This window comes from Dendropsophus ebraccatus, chromosome 9 (genome assembly GCF_027789765.1).
Source record: "Dendropsophus ebraccatus isolate aDenEbr1 chromosome 9, aDenEbr1.pat, whole genome shotgun sequence".
NCBI lineage: Eukaryota > Metazoa > Chordata > Amphibia > Anura > Hylidae > Dendropsophus > Dendropsophus ebraccatus.
The window spans coordinates 88,954,435-88,980,752 of record NC_091462.1 but is presented as its reverse complement, the minus strand read 5'-3'; the positions used below and the strand labels follow the sequence as shown (position 1 = coordinate 88,980,752).

Genomic DNA, 26,318 nt, shown 5'->3' with positions numbered 1-26,318 from the left:
CACTCGAAGAAATGACTTGTCAATTCTTTGAGTGGCGGCAACGGACGAGCTCGCCCACCTATTCACTCACTGCAGGACACTGAGCACGGCGGGGTTCCGCAGCAGAAAGTTCCGTCGTGGAATTCCTCCTTTTTTGTTTTGTGTGAACGGGGCCTATACTGGTAAGTCTGGGTTCACACTGTGCTTTTCAGTCCATTTCACTGTTTCCATTCAAGTATGTTTTTTATAATGTCAATAGGAAACTGATTCTGCAGTATGGCATACAACAGCGTCTGTACTTTTTTTCCGTTTTTAAAGTCTACGTTAAAAGAGTAGTACCGAATACCTCCCCCATCTCTTTAATTACCGCCAAATGTGCCTCTTGCTTAATGGCAGGGAGGTATGTTGGTGGACCTGGGGGTGGGCCAGCTGGGTACATGCAGACATGATTAGCCCTAATATTGGACAACCAGGAAGTTGGTCTTTTGTTCGGAGTAGTTGTGACACTGAAGGCCGTTGTGTATTGTCATGATCAGTCACACTCGCCAATTGTATAATGCTTTTGCTTTAAAAAAATAACCTAACTATAAATTTTGGATTTTGGACTGTCCTGTTTGTTCATTGGGGTTAGTGTGGTGGGGGGTTAACATGCCCACTCGAGGTGAGGGAACCATGAGCACACTTAGGTTCAGACAGACCCATGTGTGCTCGAGGGTCACTCATCTGTAGTGCCCGTCTTATGACAAGAGCATGCTTCAGATTTATTACTCAGTCATTTATATTTCTATCACCTAACTGATCTCTGACCTGTCACATCCAGTGGCTCACCTCCATTGCCCCCCTCCCAGATGTATTATACTGCTGCTAATATGTTATGTGCGTTATTTCGGGAATAATGACTATGATTGTACACTATATAATTGTTATCCACCTCTGTACCTGGGAGTAGTGTAAAGCCTTGGGGCTTGTTTGTACTGTGCAGCTGCGTTCTTAGAAAGACAACATTTTATTTAATTTTCTATGTATTAAACCTGGAACACTATGGTCACTTATCAGAATTATAGCGCTGGTATTACAGCAGGGAGGGCTATGTGTATATATCTTATATGTGTCAGCACATTACATTTATTGCAAATAAACTTTGGTGGAATAAGGCCTCAAAAACAGGAATCGATATAATAATAGCAGGCTGGGTCTGTACAGTAATACTCTGAATTAAGAGCTGGCATGGGCTGCAAGTCCACAGAGGCCAAACCTCTGCCGCATTTCTTCACATTTAAACCTTTAAAACTTGTAAACATTTCAAACTTTTTAGTGAGAATTGCACATCATTGCCCAAAGTGATTTGTAGTATTACCCCGAATTGTAGGCGTTATTGTATTTTTACCCCATAATGCACCATATTCTCCGCTCACGACTTATCCACCATATAAAATTATAGCTACAGTATGGGTCAGTAAAATTCTAATGGTGGTTTTACACGGAGCGATAATTCGCCCAATCGCACGATTAACGATTTTGAATGAACGATTTTTTTTTTTATAACGATCGGTATTTAGACTGAACGATACATCGTACGGAATATTCGTTTTGCCATAGGCTTATCTCACACATAGGGGAAATCGTTGAAAGAATGTTTACACTGAACAATCTGCGAATTTTTTGCGAACGATCAACGACGATTTGAGAACTTGTTGAAAGATCAAAATGAACGATTTTTCGCTCGTCGCTTGATCGTTCGCTGCTTTTACACGTACGATTATCGTTCCAATTCGACCGTTATCGGGCAAATTCGAACGATACATCGTTCCGTGTAAAACCACCATAAGGGTCCTGTTCCACCGGCCGAGGAGGGCCCGATCAACGATGTAAACGAGCGGCGATCTGCTAGATCGCCGCTCGTTTACTGGGCCTATTCCACTGCAGAGGGTGCAGAGCCAATACACCTTAGGGCCTTGTTTACACACTGTATTTTTCATTAAACAACGGCCGCTGTTTAACCCCTTTAAGACCGAGACCATTGAAGCACGCATGTCTGGGTCGAATTAATGCAATGTTCCTCCCCGCCTTCTAAGAGCCAGAGCGCTTTTATTTTTCCACCTACAGGGCTGGCTTGGGTGTATTTTTTTTGCATGACGATCTCTCGTTTTAATTAATATCATATTGGTGTAACAGAAAAATTTTGTTCGCTTTTTATTTTTTTTTCTGATTATATAATTTAAAAAAATCAGCAATCCTGGTGGTGTTTTTTTTTTTTTGTATACGCAGTTCACAGTGCTGGAACAACAATGTTATATTTTAATTGGACAATTCCGCACGCTACGATATACAATATGTTTATTTTTAATATTTTAGTTTTTATAATGGGCAAGGAGGTATTTTAAACTTTTATTGGGGGGGGTTTATAAGGTTTTTTTTTTAAATACTTTAAAAAACTTTTTTATTACACTTTTTTTTTTATTTATTTTTTTATTTAAAACATGCAATCAATAGATTGCATATACTGATCTATGCTATGCCAAGTGACTTACCCCCGCCTGTTGGTACAAGTGATCGGGACCCGTGCAGCAATGCTGATCACTCAGTGAAAGGAGCTTCAGTACCTTAAACGCTGCGATCGCTCCTGGGATCCCTGGACACTGATGTGTGAGGGACCGCTCTCATCTACTGCCCCTTACAGTCAGGAACGTAGACATACATTTCTACTGCACGGGGTATGTGCAGCAGGAACGTATATCTACGTATTGCTGACGTGAAGGGATTAATGACAGGGGCCGATTACATTACAGCCTAGGGAACCATGGCTGTAGTGTATACACTATGCCTGGGTTTCCATGTGGCCACACAGAAAACTGACATGCCTATTTTGTGCGGCCGCTATTCAGTGAAAAGCGGCTGCACAATATAGACTGTGCACACAATGTAAATTACAGCTCCCATTGTGCGCTCAAATGTGCCTATATTCCAATTAAGATGGAGTAATGTTTACCCGGCCGATACTGCAGCCGTTTTGTGACATGGCTGTGTCACACAATTGCCGCAGTTTGTGCGTCGTGTGAACATGGTCTAAAACAGTAATGTCAAACTCTGGCCCGTGAGCCAAATCTGGCCCGTGGTGCCGTTATTTTTGGCCTGCCAGACAATTCAGAGTTTTAATTACATCTGGCCCACCATCGCTACTATGTAAGAAACTATAGGGAGGGCTGGCTTCTATATGAGACTATGGGGGAGGGATGGCTACTATAAGAGACTATTGGGGAGGGATGGCTACTATAAGAGACTATTGGGGAGGCTTAGCTACTATATGGGAAACTTGGGGGGCTGGTTACTATTTGGGCACTATTGGAAGGGCTGGCTAATATGTGGGGCAATTTTTTGGGGGTTGGCTATTATATGGGTTGGGCTTTAATCATGTCATAGAAATTTATCATGTCATTTATCATAGTGCACGGGGCTGGGAGACGAACACCACTGACAGTGCCAGGGACAACGCACGCTGCTCTGACAGTGACATTCGCTCTTCAATAATTATCAAGGTTGGCTCACAACTTTGTCCAATTTTTTAATTTTGGCCCACTGTGTATTTGAGTTTGACACCCCTGGTCTAAAGTGATTTTTTTTTAAATAATTAGAATGAGATACTAAAACTTATTTTCTTCTTTTATTTCAGTTTGTTTCTATTTTCTGACTAATTCTTTTTATTTCACATTCTGTACATTGTTATGGGGGCTGCCATATTGCCTGTGCTGCTTTAACAGCATTTAGTGACTCATGGACATAGATGACAATAGAAAGACTCTGTCCCCTTTTCTGATTGCACTTTCCCTTTAATGCCATATTGGGCTATAGTACGTTATGAGTAGAGTATAAGGCACCAGGCAGTGTTTACATGCCTCTGTGATGTAAGTCTCTGTGATTATACATATGTTGTTGGGTTTACAGGAGATTACTAGTTCCAGGTTTTGGTTTTAGGTTACTAAGCTTGTTCACATCATGATTGTGCCATCCATAGCAAGCATACATCGTCAACCTGTCAAAAATTCAATGCTGACATATTTGGGCACAGATAGGCACGGACTCCATTGACATAAATAGCCTTAATTGACCTAAAGGGGTACTCCAGCGAAAAGCTTTTTCCCAGTAATTGAAACACATTACAAAGTTATAACTTTGTAATATGCTTCAATCACCTATCTGCCCCCCTTCTTTATCTTTTCCCCCCTCACCCCCCCCCCCCCCAACCAGGAAGTGAAGTAAACTCATTCTTACCTAATGACTGTTGACCCCAGGCTGTTTTGTGGCAGACATTTTGTGACAATGACATCATCTCCATAAGCACAACTTCCTGGTATGGGCTTTCCCATGATGCACTTTGTCACCTGTAATGTTTAACTGACTCTGTAAAACTGTTAGATGGCTTACAGCTTGCTCAGCTAATCGGAGCTGATTAACCGGAGTCATCTGACAAAGGGAGGCTGGCCTAACAGGGCTTAGACCCGTCTCCCTCTTGATGATGTCATTGTCACAAAATGGCTGCCACAAAACAATCTTGGGTCAATAGTCATTAGGTAAGAATGAGTTTACTTCACTTCCTGGTGGGGGGGTTAAGGGGGGGAAAAGATAGGGAAGGGCGTCAGATAGGTGATTGAAGCATATTACATAATTTTATAACTTTGTAATGTGTTTCAATTACTGGGAAAAAGCTTTTCGCTGGAGTACCCCTTTTAATTTCCTACATGTATTGACTTGGACTCAAAAGAGAAGCACACCTGAACATAGCAACTGGTTAATTACATATGAGCCATTATAAGTCACTAATGTCCCTATTCCACGGGCCGACTGAGAGGAGCAAACGAGCGCTACCATCCCTATTACACCCGTCGGCAGCGAGCAGGTGAGTGTGAGAGGGGCCGTGGGGAGCTGCGCGGGGGGGGGGGGGGGGGGGGGCTGCCTGGGTGATCGCTAGATTCTTCGGGCAGCCCATAGAGGATGGTGGTGATCTGCTGCCGTCGCTCCTATTGCACAGAGCGTGGCAGCAGATCACTGCTTTATCAGTCGTTTGTTTTTCAACATGTTTGAAAGACAAACAACTGCAACGATCAGCCGACATAAACGATGTCGGCTAATTCTTGCTTTCTATTCCACGGGACGATTATCGGCCGAATACAGCTGATGGAATAGGGCTCTTAGGCCTGTGTGCTGTAATAGGGCATGTATACTGCTCTGTTTGTGTCCGTTCTAATGTGTCACACTGTAAGGTTGGTTTTAGGCTCTTTGTTATGTGAAGTGAATGTCTACCGTTACATGAGCCTTTTCTGGTACTGACTGCCAACAAGTTGTAACATCAGTGTAGTACACACATACAAGTAGTGAGACCCTTAGAGGCCACATGTATAACATATAGCTACATATCCTGTAGGTCGGCATCCTACAGTATTTGCTGACTTATACAGTACTTGCCATTCATGGACAGCACATGATGTGTATGTATCCTACTATGCTTTTAGATTGGAATACAGTGTGGATGTAAAATGTATGTATATTTTTTTCTGCTATTAGGAACTCTTAACGGGACACTGGCAGCGGGAAATCAGCATGGCAAGTCCTGAGAGTGCGCGAGGAGAGAAAATGCAGGAATTACAGAATCGGATAAACTCCGTCATGAAGACCATCAATAATAACTCCAAGGTTCTTCTCCCTATATATACTTTTTTTTGGCTATTGGTTTTTTTGTGAATATGTTATGTAGAGATGAGCAAAGCTTAATGAAGCCTGCCTCACTTATCTCTAATGCCATGTATTGGCACAAACGTCAGAGACCCGTACAAGGGATTTAGATAAAAACTTAGGGAAAGTCAGAGAGGATTTCTCTATCTTATGTACGCAGCAGATGCCTGTGCTTCAAGCTTGGACAACAGTGCTGCCATGCAGGTTCCATCAGACTTTCTACATATAGGGAGGTGTATTCCCCATATATCTCTATAAATACAGAGTCTGATAGAGCAAGCCAGGATTTTTTTGATGGCTATATTAGGAATCCTACAGATACCTCCCTGCCCCTTTCTATACAGAGATAAAAGAACAGTAACATACTGTAGGCTGCCTCCTGGTTAGCACCATTGGTCGTCTACTAAACTTTAAGTGTTAGGCTGGGTTCACACTGGGTTTCTGCAGCCCGTTTAACGTGTTTGTTTTATGAGGGAAAAAATGGATACACTTGTGTGCAATCCGTTGGGATTCGTTTTTCCATTGACTTCCATTATAAAAATTTAAAAAAACTGATAAAAATGGATGCCTTGGTTGACGTATTTTTGTGTACGTTAAAAGTAACCATTTAAAAAAAGATACATTAAACGGACTGTAAAAATGCAGTTTGAACCCAGCCTTACTGTGTTTAACAAAAAAAAAGAAAAAGAAAAAAAAAACCTTCATAACATAGAGACAAAAGCTTTGTTTAGTGGGGGTCTTGGTGCAGAGACACCCACCAATCACTAGAACAAATGAGAAAAGCTTATTAATTCCTTTTTCTCCCCTCTATTGGCTCACTGAGACGGACTCTATAGAAAGTGTATGATTCCATCTCCTTAGCTGGGTGCTTCTCCTTATCTTTTTTATTGATTTGTCAAGGGTCTCAGAACCAAGACCGCCCCCACCAATCAAAACATTTGACATGTCTCTATGACATGTTAATTTTTTTTTTATTTTTTTTTGCTTCTTTTCATTTGCTGGGCACATAACACACACTAGCTGGAAATATATTCAGCTATCAGTATTCTAGACATGTAACATTGTAAGATCCAGCCACTTTAGAGCAGCAAAAAATTGCTTTTAAGTAATTTTTTTTAAGTGCTTCAGTTGTAAGTGCTGTAACTATTTATAATACAGACTATTCAGAGTCTGGAAGAAATGCTGAGTATACATTCTCTATGTACAGTAACAGAAAATGGGTCATCTCAACCTGGCTAGCAAGTTTATTTCTCTGATATGAGGATCTAAATGTACATAGTAAAATTCATTCAGTCCCGAGCTCATTGCTTTGGATTTTGTACTGGTCTAGCAGCCCTCGGAAATAGTCCTAAAACTCCTTATATTAGAAACCGGCTGTACCAACATATCACAAAGCTTCAGGGGGAGGCAGTTCTAGTGTAGCTCACTCTAGTGAAGCCTAGTAGGTCCTCGATGGCAGTAAGGCTCCAGATACCTTTTTGTCACTGGCTTGTAGAAGATGTAATCCTATTGACTACTGGCACTCTTGTTGAGGGACCTGGACAGCCTTGTGTTGTGGCCTGGTGGTCCTGGGCAATCTGTAGACTTTGTTGGGGCTTTGGCTCTTGCTCTGGTCTTTGTACAGGACAACCACTGTGTGACGGCAAGTGAAAATATAAGAAGGCATATAACAGAAATTACAAACATGGTAGATGCCTCCAACAACCAAAAACAGTATGAAAACACACATTGGGGCACTGAATCTATAGTACATTCTGAATACATGTACATAACTTGATATATTGTCTATATTCAAGTCCATAATGATAGTGGCATACTACTGAACTGAAAAGTTCAGTTTATTGGTTCGCCGGTTTGGTAAACTTTACTGTGGAGTTCAAAGTTTGTTTAGGTTCCAACCGAACATTATAATAGCTGTAGTATCGGTGATATACTAGTGGTAGTATTGCAGAGAATAGTAACTAATTCCACATAAGAGTATACCTTGGCACTACCATCAGTCTGAATTCGACCCTATACAGGTGTATCCCGCACCATCTTCTTATGACCCGTTGCCACCGGAGGTGCTCCCCACAGAACAGACAATGTCTTTAGTAGCAATAGGCCTATTGCTCATCCGCTACCCATGTGTGTTGCCTGAAGATGAAATAAAAGAGAAATTGATACTTTGCCACAATCAGTGAGTGCCTCCGCTGTTTTCTGTTGAGTGAAGCTGCTGATTACAGATAATAGGATTGTGAGGCAGCAGTAGTTATAACAGTAAAAAAGAGTGAAAATTTCATAGCGTAAAAAATGTCGACCCTGAGGCAGGGTATTTAACTTTCACCATATCTGACACATGTTACAGCTTTGAAGCTGTCAGTTGGAGATGGTATTGACTGTTTTGGCGGATGAGTGTTGTATGATAATACTTTCTCTCAGGACAGCAGTAGACGTGGTGGATCAGTGGTATTCTCAAAGTGGCAGCACCATGAGGGGCTATCTATTTTACCTATAGTGGCCTAGAACAGACACCTGAAAGTGGCAGCACCAGCATTGGCAATTTTTTAGATCCAAAGCACAGAAACCAGGAGGTGGCAGTGACAGTAAGAGTATCCTTCTTGATCCTGAGGGGCCTAGCACCCAGACCTGGAGGTGGTAGCAGCAGCAGTAGCACTCTCTTCTACCCAAAGGGTCCAAGGACAGACAGTTGGAGGTGGCAGCAGCCAAGATAGCTAAAAAATTACTTCATTTGATAATAAGAAACTTATGATTGTGCCAAAATATGTCCAACACATGGAATAGATGTAATATGCCAGGTGCTTCAGTGGGTTAACTTCACCCAAGATAGCTAGCAAAATTGTTGTTGGGAACAGTGACACAACAAACACAGTGGCACACGCTAAACACAGCGAATTGATGTAACCTGCAAGTGCTTCAGTGGGTTAACTGATACACTGACAGTTCTTACTCTAAAGCATTTTAACTCTAAATTGCCCTGCCTAAAGCTATAATTTCCCTTTCCCTCTCTCTCTCTCTCTCTCTCTCTCTCTCTCTCTCTGTCCCTTACTACTCTACACAGATGCTTCTCTGCCGAGTCGAGCAACTGAATGACGACTTCCTGCTACACCATATAGAAGGGGAGTAACCATCAATAGGGGCAGACTTTAAGCAGAAATTACACTCACAAACAGGATTGGGGATAATTTCTTGCTCAAGCCACTGTCATTTTGTTCTATAGAACTCTGCCAAATATTCGGTTGTTTTAAAACCAGACTTTTGGCGAAGTTTGTAACAAACCCAGGTTCAACAGGTTTGGTTCGCTCATCTCTACTTCTAGCTGAATTTTATAAAGGCAAAACAAGTCAATTACTTGTTAAAAAGTACAGTGCATAGTTGTTATATCACTGCACTATAATAAACAGCACGATCCTACTACACCAAGTAACATGGTTTGCGAGAATTTTGCAATACAAGCTCACATTTTTTAAAAAATTGTGAGAATCAGTATACAAGCAAAGTTTGTAATGTGAACTCCCCCTTGTGCCTGCATCAGGATACTGTAGGTACTGTACTGGGTGAGGAGGCTTGGCAGAAATGGTCCACCTCTATATTGCAAGTCTCCACCTTTCACTGCCGATCCACTTGTGCTCTGTTGCTTTGCAGGGGCACTTATGGGGGCATCTGGTGGGCACAAGCTGTCAGGGCAGGTTTGGGGTACCCTGTGGAAGTCTCAGCCTGCTTTTGAGAATCTCAGATTTCTGTGGTGTGTTTTATTAAGCGGTCGGGGCAGTGCTGGGTGGTTGGCCGGTGCTTCAGGTGACTACTCAGGATCTAGTGGACCTTTAACCCTTAAAGTGTCCATGGCAATCAACTCTGTGGGAGGCTGGGAGCGGGGTCCAGGACTGAGCTACTGTATGGTTACCAGTTCAGTTATTCCCCTTCTTTGTCCCCTTTTCTGCCATTAGTATTGTAATAATTTTTGGGTTGTGGAACAAATCGTTTGCATTTCAGTTACTCCTTATAGGAAAATTTGCTTTGCTATACATTAGATTTGGATTACAGGCATGTTCCCAGAACGAATAATGCTCGTAATCAAAGGTTTCCCTATATTACAAGACTACAATAAGGTGATATTGCTCAGATTTTTTGGCCACTGACCTGTATAAGGGAGGTGACTGGGATTGCTGGGGAGGATAGAGACAGCAGGGGGTTAATCATAGTGGATCCGCTTCCTGGGTGTTTATTGATGGTAAGGGGTATCCTCGTCACACTCGAGGCCTTACCCCCAGCTGGCGTGTCTGACCTATAGGATGCAGCCATAGTCTTTAATACTGGGGTCCTTACAGCAGTAGGCCACTTTTCCTGGCTTCCCACCCTTCGTCCCCTGTTAGGTTTGTCTGTCAAGTTATGATGTATTTGTGACAATTGTTTTTATTATAGATATGTAAAGTCTTAAAATCACAGCTGGAGGTTTATTATGTAGAGGACCCGATTGTCGTGCCCACCGGAGGCCATTGGCAAAATTATAATGGAAAAAAATGAATAGCTGTGGCCGACCACCATCCAACAAAAGCTGCCTGTGTCGGTGTGTTCTTTCAGGTTTCTGGTATAGGCTGGTGTGAAGGGTTGGTGTTATCCCAGCAGTCTAATATATTTTTGAAATAGGGGCAGAATAGCTTAAAAGAAAAATCTTGTCTCATCTCATAAACCCCCTATTGCTGTTATGATGCACACCAAGTCCTTACTGATCTCTACTTACTTGTCCTGTCTTGAGACAAAGGGAGTGCCCACTGAGCCAATCACTGATGGGATGCATCACTACTGTGGCCAATAATTGCCTGAGTGGGCATTTCCTGTGGGACATGATGGTACCAGGAATTGGAGATCAGCAGAGGCCTCATGAACATTGGAATGGTAGTGATGGGAGATTAGATTTTTTAATAGCTCTGTCATTTTTTAACCCCTTAACGACCACAGGTGTAAATGTATGCCCCTGCAGCCCGTGCCTTAACGCAAACGGGCTTACATTTTTGCCCGCGGTTTACCCGATCGCTGTGTGTACACACACAGCGATCGGGTAATGATGGCTGCTATAATTCTTAGCAGGCCGTCTTGGCTCTTAGGCACTGGGGGTGCTGAGACAGCACCAATCGCCACTGATTTCCTGTGTGAAGGTGGCCACAGTGCCACCACCACGATCACGGCGATAAATGTGTTAAAATTTTTTTTTACCTGGTTCTACCTAGCTGAGGGGTGCAGAACAGGTGTGTGGTGTAGGTGCACCATACTCACCTGATCCAGGCGTCCGGAGCGAAGATCCCATGTCTTCCTCTTCTCCCTGTTGTCTATCTTCAGAAGCTTTGTTCTACTATATTATACACTGATTAGTAGCTTTGGGGTGTGCATCCAAGAAGGGCGCCTCGGGCTGCCCCCCAGACACATCATCCCATCTCACCCCCCAAACATGTCATCCCATCCCCCCCGCCCCCCAAAATGATGAGCCCCAGATTCCTGGCTTTGTAGCACGAGCAGGAATCCAAATGAACCCCACAAGCGCACAAAGAAATAGACTTTTTCAAACTCTATTTCTCCGATGACCTTATAAATTTGGTGGCGGCGCAAACAAATTTGTACACGCACCAATTTATAACCCACAACCCCTCCTTTTCTTTTTTAATTTCCGCTGCATCATCAAGGGTCCACGCCGTGTGTGGACCCCTGTTGATGCAGCGGAAATGTAAAACTTTTGGGGGCTCCTGCTGGACATGGGCCTCAGGCAGATTTAGACTGGAAGGGACACCCAAATCCAACCCCCAGAATGCCCCCATCCTCGGAGTTAGTGGTAGGGAAGTTTGGGAACTGATCTTCCCACTGCTGGATAAAGGTTACCACCTGTACGGGATAACTTTTATTCTGTCATCCCCCTCTTCCGGTCCCTCGCTGCCCAAGCTACTGTAGCCTGTGGCACGATCAGAAAATATCAGAAGCAGTAATTTGAGCCCTAATATTTGGCAGCCATGGAGCAGGCCCCAGAGCTTCTAGATATAAAGGACCCCTTTACTGCACCAGGGCAACATTTTTCAGGTGACGTCCCCCACACAGGAAAACAGGGGAGAGCCTACAAGAAGTGCAGAGTGTGCCATAAAAAGGGGGATCAGGAAGGACACAGTTTTCCAGTGTGCCACCTGTCCTGATCACCCCGGCCTCTGCATACTGGATCGCTTCAAGGCGTACCACACCTCATTGGAGTTCTACATTTTTTAAATTCTTTCGTTTATTCCTATTTCAGGGGTCACGTTGATCCAGGGATTATTCTGATCGCCATTATGGAGTTGGGAAGGAATTTTTCCCCTGTGATGTGTGGCTACTGTCATCCGCCTCATGAGGGTTTTTTGCCTTCCTCTAGATCAACTCCTGCCCTTTTTAACCTTATAAACTAATAATTGGCATAATACCCATAAATAAATTAAAATTGTCCCTTTTCCCCAACTAAATAGGCATGGCCCCCATTCCCTTTAGAGGCTTGCCTTGTTGCATTTACAAAGCCCCTGTGCTGCTAAGACAGTAGAAACCCCCCACAAGTGATCCCATTCTGGAAACACCACCCCTTAAGGAATCTAACAAGGGGTGCAGCCAGGATATGGCCCCCTGGTGATGTCATAAGCCCACCTCCTGATGACGGCCGAGAGCGGGTAAAACTAGTTGAGCGGCTATGCGCTGTGTTTTTAAATAGCACTTCCATGTCCATTAGTTATAAAAAAGACTAACATTATATGATATTTAGTGGTAGGTAGTCTACAGCTACGAAACCATTGGCGTATTATCCCCTACCGTGATTATATACATTTGGGCATGAGGAGTGCGTATATTTTAAATCGCACTGAGATTTACTTTTAATATGAGCCAATAAAGGTTATTTTTTACTAGTGGGAATTTGCTCTGATGAGTTTTGGGCTTATGGCCCTTCTGTAAATAGTTGCTATATTTCCATCAGAGCATATTCCTTTAAGGCATATTTAGGGTTGTTTTTGGATTTCCAAAGGGAAGGAGCCCTATTTAGCTTTTGGAGGCTGGATTTCTCTTGACTGGATTTTAAGGGTCATGTTGAAATTTAAAAGGCCCCTGTGTGGCCAAGACAGTTGAAACCCCCCACAAATGACCCCATTATGGAAACTACACTTCACAAGGAATGTAACAAGGGTGTAGTGCGCATATGGACCCCACTGGTGGGGAAGTGTGGAAGTGTGGAAGAATGTGGCGTGAAAATGAAATATTAACTGTTAAATGTGAATATTAAATACTATAATGTTGGTCTAGCCTTAACCCTTTGAGGACCAGGCCCAAAATGACCCAACGGGCCGCGCAAATTTTGATCTTTGCACTTTCGTTTTTCCCTCCTTTCCTTCTAAGAGCTCTAGCACTTTCAGTTTTCTATCTACAAGGCCATGTAAAGGTTTGTTTTTTACAGGAATAGTTGTACTTTGTAATGGCGTCTTTCATTCTACCATAACATGTATGACGGAATCCCAAATATATTATTTATGAAGATATAAATAAGTGAAATTGTAAAAAAGAATGCAATATGGTAACTTTTGGGGGGTTCCTGTGTCTACGTAATGCACTATATGGTAAAGGCAACATGAAATCATTATTCTATAGGTCAGTCTGAACACAACCATATGCAGGTTACACAGATTCTCTAATGTTATATATATTTTTTTTTAATGAAATCCTTTTTTTTGGCAATTAATTATTAATAAATTGGGCCTATTGTGACGCTTATAACGGTTTTATTTTTTCACCTATGGGGCTGTATGTGGTGTCATTTTTTCCGCCATGATCTCTAGTTTTTATTAATACCATATATGTGAAGATCAGACGTTTTGATCACTTTTTATAAATTTTTTTTTAGATGTATAATGTAACATAAAATCGGTAATCCGCGCACTTTTTTCCCCCTCTTTTCGTGTACGCCGTTCACCGTTCGCAATGACGCTTGTAATATTTTAATAGATCGGACAATTATGCACTGTCCATTTTAACGATCGGGACCCCTGCAGTCACACTGCGGGGGTCCCGATCGGTAGGTGACAGAGGACTCCCCCTGTCACTTACACTTAAACGCTGCGTCGCAATCACAGCGTTTAAGGGGTTAATGACACGCGGCAGCGCGATCGCTGCAGCGTGTCATTAACGGAGCACGATTCATAGCGGGAGAACCACCCAGGACGTACAGTTACGTACAGGGTCGTCTGGTGACAGACTTCCATGACGTAACTCTACGTCCTGGGTCGTCTAGGGGTTAAGGAGTCACTGTCGTATTTTTTTTTTTTTTTTTGCAGAAATCAATAGTCCAGGCGATTTTAAGAAACTTTGTAATTGGGTTTATTAGCCAAATATGCCATTATCTGCATTTTAAAAGCCTTTTCCCGAGCCCCCCCCTCCCTCCTCTTTTCCATCCACTGCAAAAAATCAGGAAATTGTGACTTGTTGCATCAGACATAACCAGTCTGTTCTAGGGAGAGGGGGGGGGAGGGAGTTAGCCGACAGCAGAAAGCAGATAACAGAGGATTACGGGCATGGAGTTGGGTGAACGCTGTAATCAGAGCTCAGAGAGGTCAGTGGTGACTGTCAGAGGAGATAAAGGGCGATGGATTTGTAGATTAACTCTTTGTTGTCCTGTTTTGGTCTTTTATTTAGCTCTCTCCATAGGAGAACAATAGGAGACAACATAGGAGACAAAAAAAATTTTCATGACAGTGACACTTAAAATTTTTTAATTTTCACTAGGGTTTAAAAGAGAAAAAATGCACAAAATGTGTAGAGCAATTTCCGTAAATAGCCCACATCTTGACCTAAAGCACCATGTGGGCGCGCAGGACAAGCCTCCGAAGGGAAGGAGCACCATTTGAATTTTGGAGGCTGGATTTGCCTAGAATGGATGAAGACCGCCATGTTGCATTTACAAAGTCCCTGTGCTGCCAAGACAGTACCCCCCCCCCAACAAGGGGTGCAGTGAGGATATGCATTTGTGTCGTAAAAGTGAAAAAATTACATTTTTCACTTTAACGTCACATTGTTCCACATTTGTGCCCATCACCAGTGGGGTCCATATGCTCACTGCACCCCTTGTTAGATTCCTTGAGGGGTGTAGTTTCCAGAATGGAGCCACTTGTGGGGGGGTTTCCACTGTCTTGGCTGTATGGGGGCTTTGTAAATGCGACATGGCCATTGAAATCCATTCCAGTGAAATCCAGCTTCCAAACGCCAATTAGTGCTCCTTCCATTTGGAGGCTCATACTGCGCCCGCTTATTTCCGTACTTGGGAGAAACTGCGATGTTACATGTTATTGTTTTTTTTTCTTCTTTTATTTCCCTGTAAGAATTAAAAATGTAAGGCTAGAACAACAACTTGTGGGGTCCAGATTCACACGTACCGACTCGCAGCGGAAATCTCGCTGCAAGATCCGCTACGAGTCAAGGTCTTGGCAGGCCCCTGTCAATACATACTCGCAGCGGTCTGAAAGATTGGCTGGGCGGGAGGCCAGGACGCCGGGACCCCATGCAGCAAGGAGAGAGATAAAGTATATACAGACAGCGTGGCAGCCGAAGGGGTTAAGGGGGTGGCTGAAAGCCCGCTGCGAGTATGTATGCACAGGGACCTGCCAGGACCTTGACTCGTAGCGGATCTCGGTGCAAAACTCGCAGCGAGATTTCAGCTGCAAATCGGTATGTGTGAACGTACCCTTAAGGGTGTTTTTTATGTTTTGGCACCCCAGAGCCTCTGCCAACCTGAAGTGGTTCAGTCAAAAATGACCAAATATAACAGAGAGGCGTTGAAATTCACTAGACGCTCCTTTGTACACAATAGGGCCACATATGAGATATTTCTATAAACTGCAAAATTGGGGCAATAAATATAGGGGTGCATTTCTCTGCTAATAGGTTTATAATTATGAAAGATATTGGATTACAATAAAATTTCTGCACAGAAAATTAAAATTTTTAATTTCCTTACACACAGCTTTTATTTTTGTCACTCACCTCAAGGGTTAAAACACTTCTGGATGTGCTTTTGCACAGTTTGGGGGGTGCAGTTTCTGAAATGGGGTGCTTTGTGGGGCTTTTTAACATATAGTCCCCTCAAATACACTTTAAACCTAAACTGGTCCCTAAAAAAATCTGATTTTGACATTTTAGTGAAAATTTGGAAAATTGCTGCTAAAGTTTTAAGCTCCCAATGAAAGATAGTTTAATAAATGCTGCCAACATAAAGTAGACATATTGCTAATGCTGTTTAGTATATAATTTATCTGGCATAACTATTTTCTATACAAGCAGAAAAGTTTCAAAGTTGGAAAAATTCAATTTTTCACATTTTATTTAGTTTTTTTTCCATAAAGATTTGGTATAAGTATCAACTCCAATTTACCAGAAATATAAAGTACAATATGTCACGAGAAAACAATCTCAATCATAAATAGGTAAAAGCACTCCCTAGTTGTTAATGAATAAAGTGACACAGGTCATATTCATAAAATTTACCTCGTTCCTTAAGGGGTTAAAAACATATTTCTCCCGTCAGACAACCTCTGTATAATATATTCAAGTAAATCCAATAAGAGCCCCTTTATAGATGTCACCTCTTGGGCATCTCTCAAGTTATCTCCTTTATTTCCTCTAGTATCTGCTATCTGAAGTTTGTGACTTTTCTCATAAAAGCGCTCTGATACTGTTGTTTCATTAAATGTTCTGTTAGTATCACTTTATGCTTTGATGCTTTGTTCATTTAATCTCATTTTGACCTACCTGGAATTTTGTTCCTGTTGTTGGATGATAAAGCTCATCTCATTACAATTTTGACAGTTTACACAAATAAACATACAGGGTTTTTTTTTGCCGCAAATGTCTTCCCTGGAGAAGGGCTCTGGGATATCCAACAGAGCCAATGTCACAACCTGGCTGATGGACTGGCCACCCAGTCAGTGGCTGGGGTGGGACGTTACTGCAGTCCCTTTTTGGCTGACAGGTAAAAAAGACAAATTTGGTCAGCTCTCCTAGAACACCATTCACACTAGGCAGGAGCCCGTTGCCATGGCTGAAACTGCAAACACACAAAAACGCAAAAAGTGCAACAGCTCACCACTAATGGCAAGATACAGACCCAATACAGATATGAAAATCGCTAAAAGCAGCCCTCCAACTGCTAAAAAAAACATAAAAATAATGTGGCTATTTCCAAATAGTGTAAACCATCCCACCACGATAAGGTGGCCTCATGCTGGGACAGACCTACACTGTACTTCAGCCTCTCCATGGCATATAATAAGCCTATACTCTGGGCATGCAGGATCCATCTAATACTGGCAAAAATAATTGGCTGAGTATGCAATCCATCAGCCAGGACTGGCATTTACCCCCGAGTTGTGATGTCCCGGAGCCGGTCATACAGTGCATCATGAACACAGGGAGAGGAATACAATGGGGATGGTGGTCACCATGAAGCACTACACAATTTGGGTTATGCAACCACATAAGTCAAGAATTCATATTACAATAGATATTTTTACATGATCCTGTACTGTCTCTAGTGTGTCTCCTGTTTTTTGTATTTGTACATCCAAAAGTATATAATAGTACTACTGTAATCCATTGTAGATTTTATAGTATTAGTATGTGTAGCTCTAAAAACCTTATCCTGAAAATGGGAAATGGAATGAAAAATTAGAAACTGTACCAAATGAAAGGGAACCTGTCACCATGTTTACGCCATTTTCGTTATGGTAAAACTGATATGTTATCTATGTTCCTCAAGTCAGCACAGTTACAAAGATAATCAACTTATACAGCTTTTATTTTATTTGACTGCTTTACAAAAATTTAAACCTTTTTTTTAACCCCTAGACGACCCTGGGCGTACCTGTATGCTGCTTGTAGCCAGGGACCGTGAATTTTTTTCTGGTTTTGCAGTGTCCTTTGTGCAAAAATTCAGCCTGTCATTGCAAAGCACAACTAGTGGTGCAAAAAATAAGGGCTCATGTGGGTTTTTAGGTAAAAAGAGAGAAGTGCTATGGCCTTTTAAGCATAAGGAGGAAAAAACGAAAACGTAAAAATTTAAATTGGCCCGGTCCTCTGAGGGTTAACAGTGTTTAAAATTGCTCTTTTACCATCATATTTTTTGGTCTATAGGACTATTTGAAGTGTCACTTGATTTTTTTATTACAATTTGATATGACCAAAAAAAAGGAGTTGTCCAGAGCAATAGCAAATCCCCTAGAAAACCTCTCCTTCCCTGGACAGTTCCTGTCATGGACTGAGGTGACAGCAGAGAGCACCACGTCAGTCTGGAAAGAAAATCTCAATTATTGCAGTGCATACAGCAGCTGATAAGTCCCGGAGACTGGAGATTTTTATATAGAATTAATTTACAAATCTGTATAACTTTCTGAAACCTGTTGACTCATTTACGTAACCCTTTAAATAAGCCTCACTTCTTAATAAAGCCTCGGAAGGGTTTCTTAGACTCTCCCTTTTTTGTGATAAGTTAAGTTATAAATTAAAAACTTCTTTTTATATATATAAAATATTAAGGCAGCTTAACATGTTAACATATTTCATTAGTGTACTCCACAAATGATGATGTAAAGTTCTTACATCTAATACATTTGAAAGCACGTTACACATGTTAAATCCCCAAACCAATAGAAGCATTGCAAATCCTTGGTAATTCATGGTAAAATGTGCATTTCCCGAATACTGGCAATTACACTATATTTGTCATCAATAAGTGGTTTGCCCCTTAAACTGTTGCAGGTGAAGTCAATTAGACTAAAATCTTGATTTACAAGAAAACTAATGTCATAAAATGAAAAGCATGTGAAAGTGTGGGAAAGATTGGGTGTCATTTTAATGAATTATTGCAATTTTGGGGGAAATCTTAAAGATATGGAGACTGCAGGGGGGCATATACAGTTATTACTTTGGATTCAAAGTTAAAGAGGCTTACTGGAAATATACATGGATGTCCATGGGTGATAACTGGGGCCACAGTCCCACAGGTCAAGAAAATGAGGAGACTGCTGTTCTATAGTAAATGGAGCTAAACTGCAGTACCAGGCACAGCCACAAGAGTTGCTGTTTTGGATAAGCATTGAAGAAATGAGTGCTGCAGTTCTTCCATTCTGCTAATTGGTAGTTTTTCTAGAGATGGGCATCAGTTTGTATTTTTAGAAAACTCCTTTAAAAATTCATGCAGGTTGCTTTATCACCTGTAGACAGATATATTGATATACCCCATTTTGTGATGTTATAATGGATTATTGCATCTGCTGTGATGAAGGAAGCAATGTAATGCCTTGTCAAAGAAGCTCTACCAAGGGTTTTTTGTACAATAATCAATGTTCCAATGATTACTTATATAAGACAGAACACAATTTCTTATTGTTAAACTCAGTATTTTTTGTGTCTGCCTTCCCTCCATGTTGTTGTAGGTGGTGGCCTTTATGAACTCCCCTGTCGGACAGTACTTGGATGAGCGCCCCTTCCTGTCCTTATCACTCCTGGTTTTTATTGCTCTCGCTGCTGTACCGCTTGGCGTTTTTCTCACTGTAATTGCAGGAACAGCAGTAATTTCCTGCCTTGGGGTAATAGTATTAGAAGGTAAGAGATTTGCTTTTGTCTTTTTTTACTTAAACTATAGGGCAGAGGCCATGTATTCTATATATCCTTGTAATGCCTCATATAGTAAACAACACCTAGGCCTCCTATCGTAAATCACACCTAGGCCCTGCTGCTTAATAGACCCTCTGCTACGTAACAAGTCACCAGTATCATAAATAGCACACAGTTGCCGCTAGTAGATTGGGATTGCACTGGAATTTAGGTGCTTCAATTTAAATCAATTTAAATGAATTACTATCAGTCACACATCCCCTGATAACACAGGGAGATGTGCAGTAGATAGTGATGAATTTTACTGCCTGCACAAAAGATGCGATCAGCTAATAAGTAGGTGTTTTTCCGCTCCTCTGCTGATCACAGACACTTTTACACAGGCCAAACACGGGCCATGCTTCTTGCCAATAATCAGCCCATATAAAAGGGCCTTTAGGATCCTTTTACATGGCCCAATAAGGGCCCTTCTACAGAAGCAAATGAGTGCTGATCAACGAGATTGGCACTTATTTTCAGCGCCTGTACATGGAACAAAGAGTAAAGCGACCGGGCCGCACAAACAATCTGTATATCTCATGCGGCTATTTAAATTCATTGCTATTGGCCGCAAATCCCGCTGTTTACAGAACGGCTGGTATGTGGCTGGTAAACAATGCTTCATTGGCGTTTTCTCGTTCCTCGTCTGATCGCTGACACTTTTACACCCTTAGTCGCCAAAGACTACCATGATCATGTGTACCTAGAACTGGCTACAACTGAGCTCTTTTTATGGCATCCTGTGCACTGACCTTTCCCTGACCTGATGGGCTTATTTCTCCCTTTTTTAAAGCAAATGTACCAGCAGGTACATGGCTTTAAGATTTTTACATCAATAGACCTGCAGCGGCGTGGGGATGCCGGTGCTGCAGACCTTTTTTGAACCGCAACCTGGATTCCGCGCACGGCGCCAGCCTTTTCCAGTCACCGTTTCGGTCTGAAGCACCGGAGGTGGGTCCATCCGCCCCCAGTGTGACAAAACTCCTTCCCTCTGTGATGCGGCTCCATTGATTCTGGCCGTCCCGCCTCCAGTGCTTCTGGCCGGACCAGTCACTGGGAATGTAAAAGGACCGCAGCGCTGGCATCCCCACACCAGTGCCGGTCTATTCATGTAAAAATCTTAAAACAATGTACTTGCTGGTACATTATCTTTAAGTACAAGTCTAGGAGGAGTTTAATTAAACCAGGGCTTGTTCCTCCTGTCCTGTTCTTTACATCTAGCTTTCACAGCTTCTTGGACACATTATGGGGCACAGATGTCCTATGTGGTAATAAGCCGCTCACAATATAATTATTATACAATAAGTTTCACAAATTAGGTGCTCCATATGTTTCACACAGAAGTTCTACAATATATTTTTTATCACAATCTTGGCAATAATTTTCCTATTTTAAAAATGTTCATTTTAAATACGTTATATAGCGGGAGCATGGAGAGGTAATGTATTAACTGTTTGGGCAAGGGCTGCATGGACATCACAAACGATGTCTGTGCAGCCCTTGCTCAATGATTATCGCTGCGTAAAAGGCTTAATAAAGGAGTGCTGATCTAGAAAATCGGCGCTCATTTTACAATATTGAATGGACAGGGAAATAAAGCCACCTAGTTAGAGGAGAATGGGCTTGATGTACATTCATGTGATTGTATATGGCAGGACACTAAAAATGAGTAGTTATACTGTACCCATATGGTAGTTTTTCATTTGGTATACATGACCTAAGCATGTGATGGAGCATGATGTATATTGATGTGATTGTATGTGGCTGCAAGTGCCTACCAAAGAAATAGGGCATCACTTAAAGGCACAGAGTCTTCCATACCACTGGGAACTGATGATACAGCCGTAATACAGTCGTGTATGTGAGCCCCTAAGGACAAAGATGCTTTATCTTTAGTTGATATAATCCTAAGAAGACATTGTGTGCTATAAGCAAATGTACGTAAACATGATTGAAGACCTTGGTTTGTACTAACAAGACCATGATTAATGAAAATTCATTGAAATTCCGCACGCTGCGTTCACAGAATTATCTTGGGAGTCCACTACAAGTAATAGCAGTAGCTGGACGAGCAGCATGACTGCTTTTGGTTAACTCAACAACACTTCCTTAGACTCCATGTTGTCCTTACTTCACCTATATGCACCGGCTTCTTTCCTTTTACTATTCCGGTCAATCACAGAAATCCCTTTGCATTTGTTTCTCCTAATTATCTGTGCCAGTAAATGATGGAATATTAATGTTCTTTGCCCCTTGGATACTTGATGTGTACAATACTTTATTATGCACTCTGCCTCTTGTATACAAATAACACCATTTTCTCTCATTATTATTTCTTGGCTCGGCCAACAGGCAATCTAGTTACCTTTTTTATTTGCTCGGCCGCACTTATAAGGACGTCTCCTCATGTATAGTTCATCTCAATGCAATCTCTTTTTACATGTTTTTATCATAAAACTAAAAACTTTACTTAAAAATTTAAATCTATAACTAAAAATTCTTATATTCTGTGGCACAAAGAGTCAAATAGGCTTCTCCAAGCTCCTGAATAGTTGCATGCTGCCCATCTTCCTTCTTGTGGACACCGGGAAGCTGAGTCCCTAGCAGGGTTCAGTATGGGTGAGGGAAGGAGGGGCTGTTAAAGCTTGCTACACTTCAGGAGCTCAGGAACGCACCTTTCACTCTTCTAACTATATAATAAAAGCAATTTTCTACATCCCAAAATCACAGACAGATATATGAAAAGTTCCACGTATCTTGTTGACCAGGGCCGGACTGGGGCTGAAAAGCAGCCCTGGCAAACAAACCCCACCAGCCCACATATACTGTATATCACCCACACAGTATATGAGCAGAGGGGAACAGTATATGGGGACAGTAGCACAGGATAGTGGGACACTCTGCATTACCCCCATAGTAAAAGTCGCCCTGCATTGCCTCAACACAAAAGGAGGCAAAGTGTGTTTGTCCGCTGATAGTGCCGCCCGCCAACAGCCCCCGGGGCCGCGCTCATCACCTGCCAGGCCGTCTGCTCCCTCCAGCAGGCGCAGTGATATGATGTCATTGCGCCTGTGGGAAGATTTGGCCTACGAATCCACACACACACACGGTTCGCCTCCTTTTGTGTTGAGGCAATGCAATGGGGATCTTACTGCAGCGACAGATACTATTTCAATGACGTTTGAGACAACTGTATTAATTCCCAGTGTAACAAAGCTCACCCTGTGCCCCCATGTAGTATACAAGCCCCCTCTGTGCCCCATAAAAGTAGTTTTCCCAAATATGTGCCACTCTGTGCCCCCATATAGTATAGGAGATCTTCTTTGTGCCTCCATCTAGGTAGAGTATAGTAGTGGAGGCATAGTGGATAAGGGGTATAGTAGTGGAGGTATAGTGGATAAGGGGTATAGTAGTGGAGGCATAGTGGATACGGGGTATAGTAGTGGAGGTATAGTGGATAAGGGGTATAGTAGTGGAGGTATAGTGGATAAGGGGTGTAGTAGTGGAGGTATAGTGGATAAGGGGTGTAGTAGTGGAGGTATAGTGGATAAGGGGTGTAGTAGTGAGGTATAGTGGATAAGGGGTATAGTAGTGGAGGCATAGTGGATAAGGGGTGTTGTAGTAGTGGAGGCATAGTGGATAAGGGGTATAGTAGTGGAGGCATAGTGGATAAGGGGTATAGTAGTGGAGGCATAGTGGATAAGGGGTGTAGTAGTGGAGGTAAAGTGGATAAGGGGTGTCGTAGTGGAGGCATAGTGGATGAGGGGTGTAGTAGTGGAGGCATAGTGGATAAGGGGTGTGGTAGTAGAGGTATAGATGAAGGGCTGTATTAGTAGTTGTATAGATTAGGGGTGCAGTAGTACAGGTATAGATGAGGGGTGCAGTAGTAGTAGTACAGGTAAAGATGAGGGGTGCAGTAGTAGTACAGGTATAGATGAGGGGTGTAGCAGTAGTACAGGTATAGATGAGGGGTGCAGTAGTAGTAGTACAGGTAAAGATGAGGGGTGCAGTAGTAGTACAGGAATAGATGAGGGGTGTAGTAGTAGTACAGGTATAGATGAGGGGTGTAGTAGTAGTACAGGAATAGATGAGGGGTGTAGTAGTAGTACAGGAATAGATGAGGGGTGTAGTAGTAGTACAGGAATAGATGAGGGGTGTAGTAGTAGTACAGGTAAAGATGAGGGGTGCAGTAGTACAGGTATAGATGAGGGGTGCAGTAGTAGTACAGGTATAGATGAGGGGTGCAGTAGTTGTACATGTATAAATGAGGGGTGCAGTAGTAGTACAGGTATAGATGAGGGGTGTAGTAGTAGTACAGGTATAGATGAGGGGTGCAGTAGTAGTACAGGTATAGATGAGGGGTGCAGTAGTAGTACATGTATAGATGAGGGGGGTAGTAGTAGTACAGGTATAGATGAGGGGTGTAGTAGTAGTACAGGAATAGATGAGGGGTGTAGTAGTAGTACAGGTATAGATGAGGGGTGCAGTAGTAATAGTACAGGTAAAGATGAGGGGTGCAGTAGTAGTACAGGTATAGATGAGGGGTGCAGTATTAGTACAGGTATAGATGAGGGGTGCAGTAGTTGTACAGGTATAAATGAGGAGTGCAGTAGTAGTACAGGTATAGATGAGGGGTGTAGTAGTAGTACAGGTATAGATGAGGGGTGTAGTAGTAGTACAGGTATAGATGAGGGGTGTAGTAGTAGTACAGGTATAGATGAGGGGTGTAGTAGTTGTACAGGTATAGATGAGGGGTGTAGTAGTAGTAGTAGTACAGGTATAGATGAGGGGTGTAGTAGTAGTACAGGTATAGATGAGGGGTGCAGTAGTAGTACAGGTATAGATGAGGGGTGCAGTAGTAGTACATGTATAGATGAGGGGGGTAGTAGTAGTACAGGTATAGATGAGGGGTGTAGTAGTAGTACAGGAATAGATGAGGGGTGTAGTAGTAGTACAGGTATAGATGAGGGGTGCAGTAGTAATAGTACAGGTAAAGATGAGGGGTGCAGTAGTAGTACAGGTATAGATGAGGGGTGCAGTAGTAGTACAGGTATAGATGAGGGGTGCAGTAGTAGTACAGGTATAGATGAGGGGTGTAGTAGTAGTACAGGTATAGATGAGGGGTGCAGTAGTAGTACAGGTATAGATGAGGGGTGCAGTAGTAGTACATGTATAGATGAGGGGGGTAGTAGTAGTACAGGTATAGATGAGGGGTGTAGTAGTAGTAGTACAGGTATAGATGAGGGGTGCAGTAGTAGTACAGGTATAGATGAGGGGTGTAGTAGTAGTAGTAGTAGTACAGGTATAGATGAGGGGTGTAGTAGTAGTACAGGTATAGATGAGGGGTGCAGTAGTAGTACAGGTATAGATGAGGGGTGTAGTAGTAGTAGTACAGGTATAGATGAGGGGTGTAGTAGTAGTACAGGTATAGATGAGGGGTGTATTAGTAGTTGTATAGATTAGGGGTGCAGTAGTAGTACAGGTATAGATGAGGGGTGCAGTAGTAGTACAGGTAAAGATGAGGGGTGCAGTAGTAGTACAGGAATAGATGAGGGGTGTAGTAGTACAGGTAAAGATGAGGGGTGCAGTAGTAGTAGTACAGGTATAGATGAGGGGTGCAGTAGTAGTACAGGTAAAGATGAGGGGTGCAGTAGTAGTACAGGTAAAGATGAGGGGTGCAGTAGTACAGGTATAGATGAGGGGTGTAGTAGTAGTAGTACAGGTATAGATGAGGGGTGTAGTAGTAGTACAGGTATAGATGAGTGGTGTAGTAGTAGTACAGGTATAGATGAGTGGTGTAGTAGTAGTACAGGTATAGATGAGGGGTGTAGTAGTAGTAGTAGTACAGGTATAGATGAGGGGTGTAGTAGCAGTAGTAGTACAGGTATAGATGAGGGGTGTAGTAGTAGTAGTAGTACAGGTATAGATGAGGGGTGTAGTAGCAGTAGTAGTACAGGTATAGATGAGGGGGGTAGTAGTAGTACAGGTATAGATGAGAGGTGTAGTAGTAGTACAGGTAAAGATGAGTGGTGTAGTAGTAGTACAGGAACAGATGAGGGGTGCAGTAGTAGTACAGGTAAAGATGAGGGGTGTAGTAGTAGTACAGGAACAGATGAGGGTCAGGGACATAGCTAGGAGCATGGGGCACACTGGGGGGGGGGAAGAGCATGGGGCACACTGAGGGGGGAAGAGCATGGGGCACACTGAGGGGGGAAGAGCATGGGGCACACTTAGGGGGGAAGAGCATGGGGCACACTGAGGGGGGAAGAGCATGGGGCACACTAAAGGGGGGGAGGCATGGGGCACACTGGGGGGGGACAAGCATGAAGCAGATCGGGGGGGAGGGGGCATGGAGCAGACTGGGGCAGGAGGGAACATACCTGGTGTGACCCCTCTGCCCGGGCGCACACGCCGGCACTTGCGTTCTCCTCCCGCCCACCCGCACATACTCCCGCAGCGGACCCGCCCCCATACCGTGCTGAATATTACCTCCATGGAGGTCCCTGCAGATACTGAAGCATCGGGTGACAGTGTCGCTGCTGTACAGCTCCAGCACCCGCAGCGACACTATCACCCAATGCTTCAGTATCTGCAGCCTCCTCCGGGGACCTCCATGTGCGGCCGGGAGGAAGCGCGCGTATATGTCCTACTAATGGGGAGGGAACAGAGGGCGCTGCTGAGCGCTCTCGCTCCTCGGGCTATTTCGATAGCTGGAGGATGCGAGCAGCCCGTCCACGCGCCGGCATGTAATGATTTTGACGGGCGGACAGAGGGAAGCAAGCCGCAGCATTTTTTTTTTTTTTTAGTTTTTTTTAATAATGTTTTTTTTTTATTATGCAGCCCCGGGCGGCCCAAGGACTGGTAATCCGGCCAGCCCAGCGGGCATTTGCCCGGCTTGCCAGATTACCAGTCCGGGCCTG

At 43.0% G+C, this 26,318-nt stretch overlaps 1 protein-coding gene across 4 annotated transcripts in view; it reads left to right on the top strand.

The window, feature by feature from the left end:
• Positions 1–26,318, top strand: part of LDAF1 (lipid droplet assembly factor 1) — a 61,511-nt gene that overhangs the window by 25,570 nt on the left and 9,623 nt on the right. For 3 of the 4 annotated variants that reach the window (XM_069983794.1, XM_069983792.1, XM_069983793.1), the window contains exons 2-3: positions 5,539–5,667; positions 19,179–19,347. In XM_069983794.1, the coding sequence (XP_069839895.1) occupies positions 5,575–5,667; positions 19,179–19,347 (262 nt within the window). In that variant the 5' untranslated portion in view covers positions 5,539–5,574. Of the gene's footprint in view, positions 1–4,430; positions 4,548–5,538; positions 5,668–19,178; positions 19,348–26,318 lie in introns of those variants that run through there. The other variant, XM_069983795.1, reaches the window with a different exon arrangement.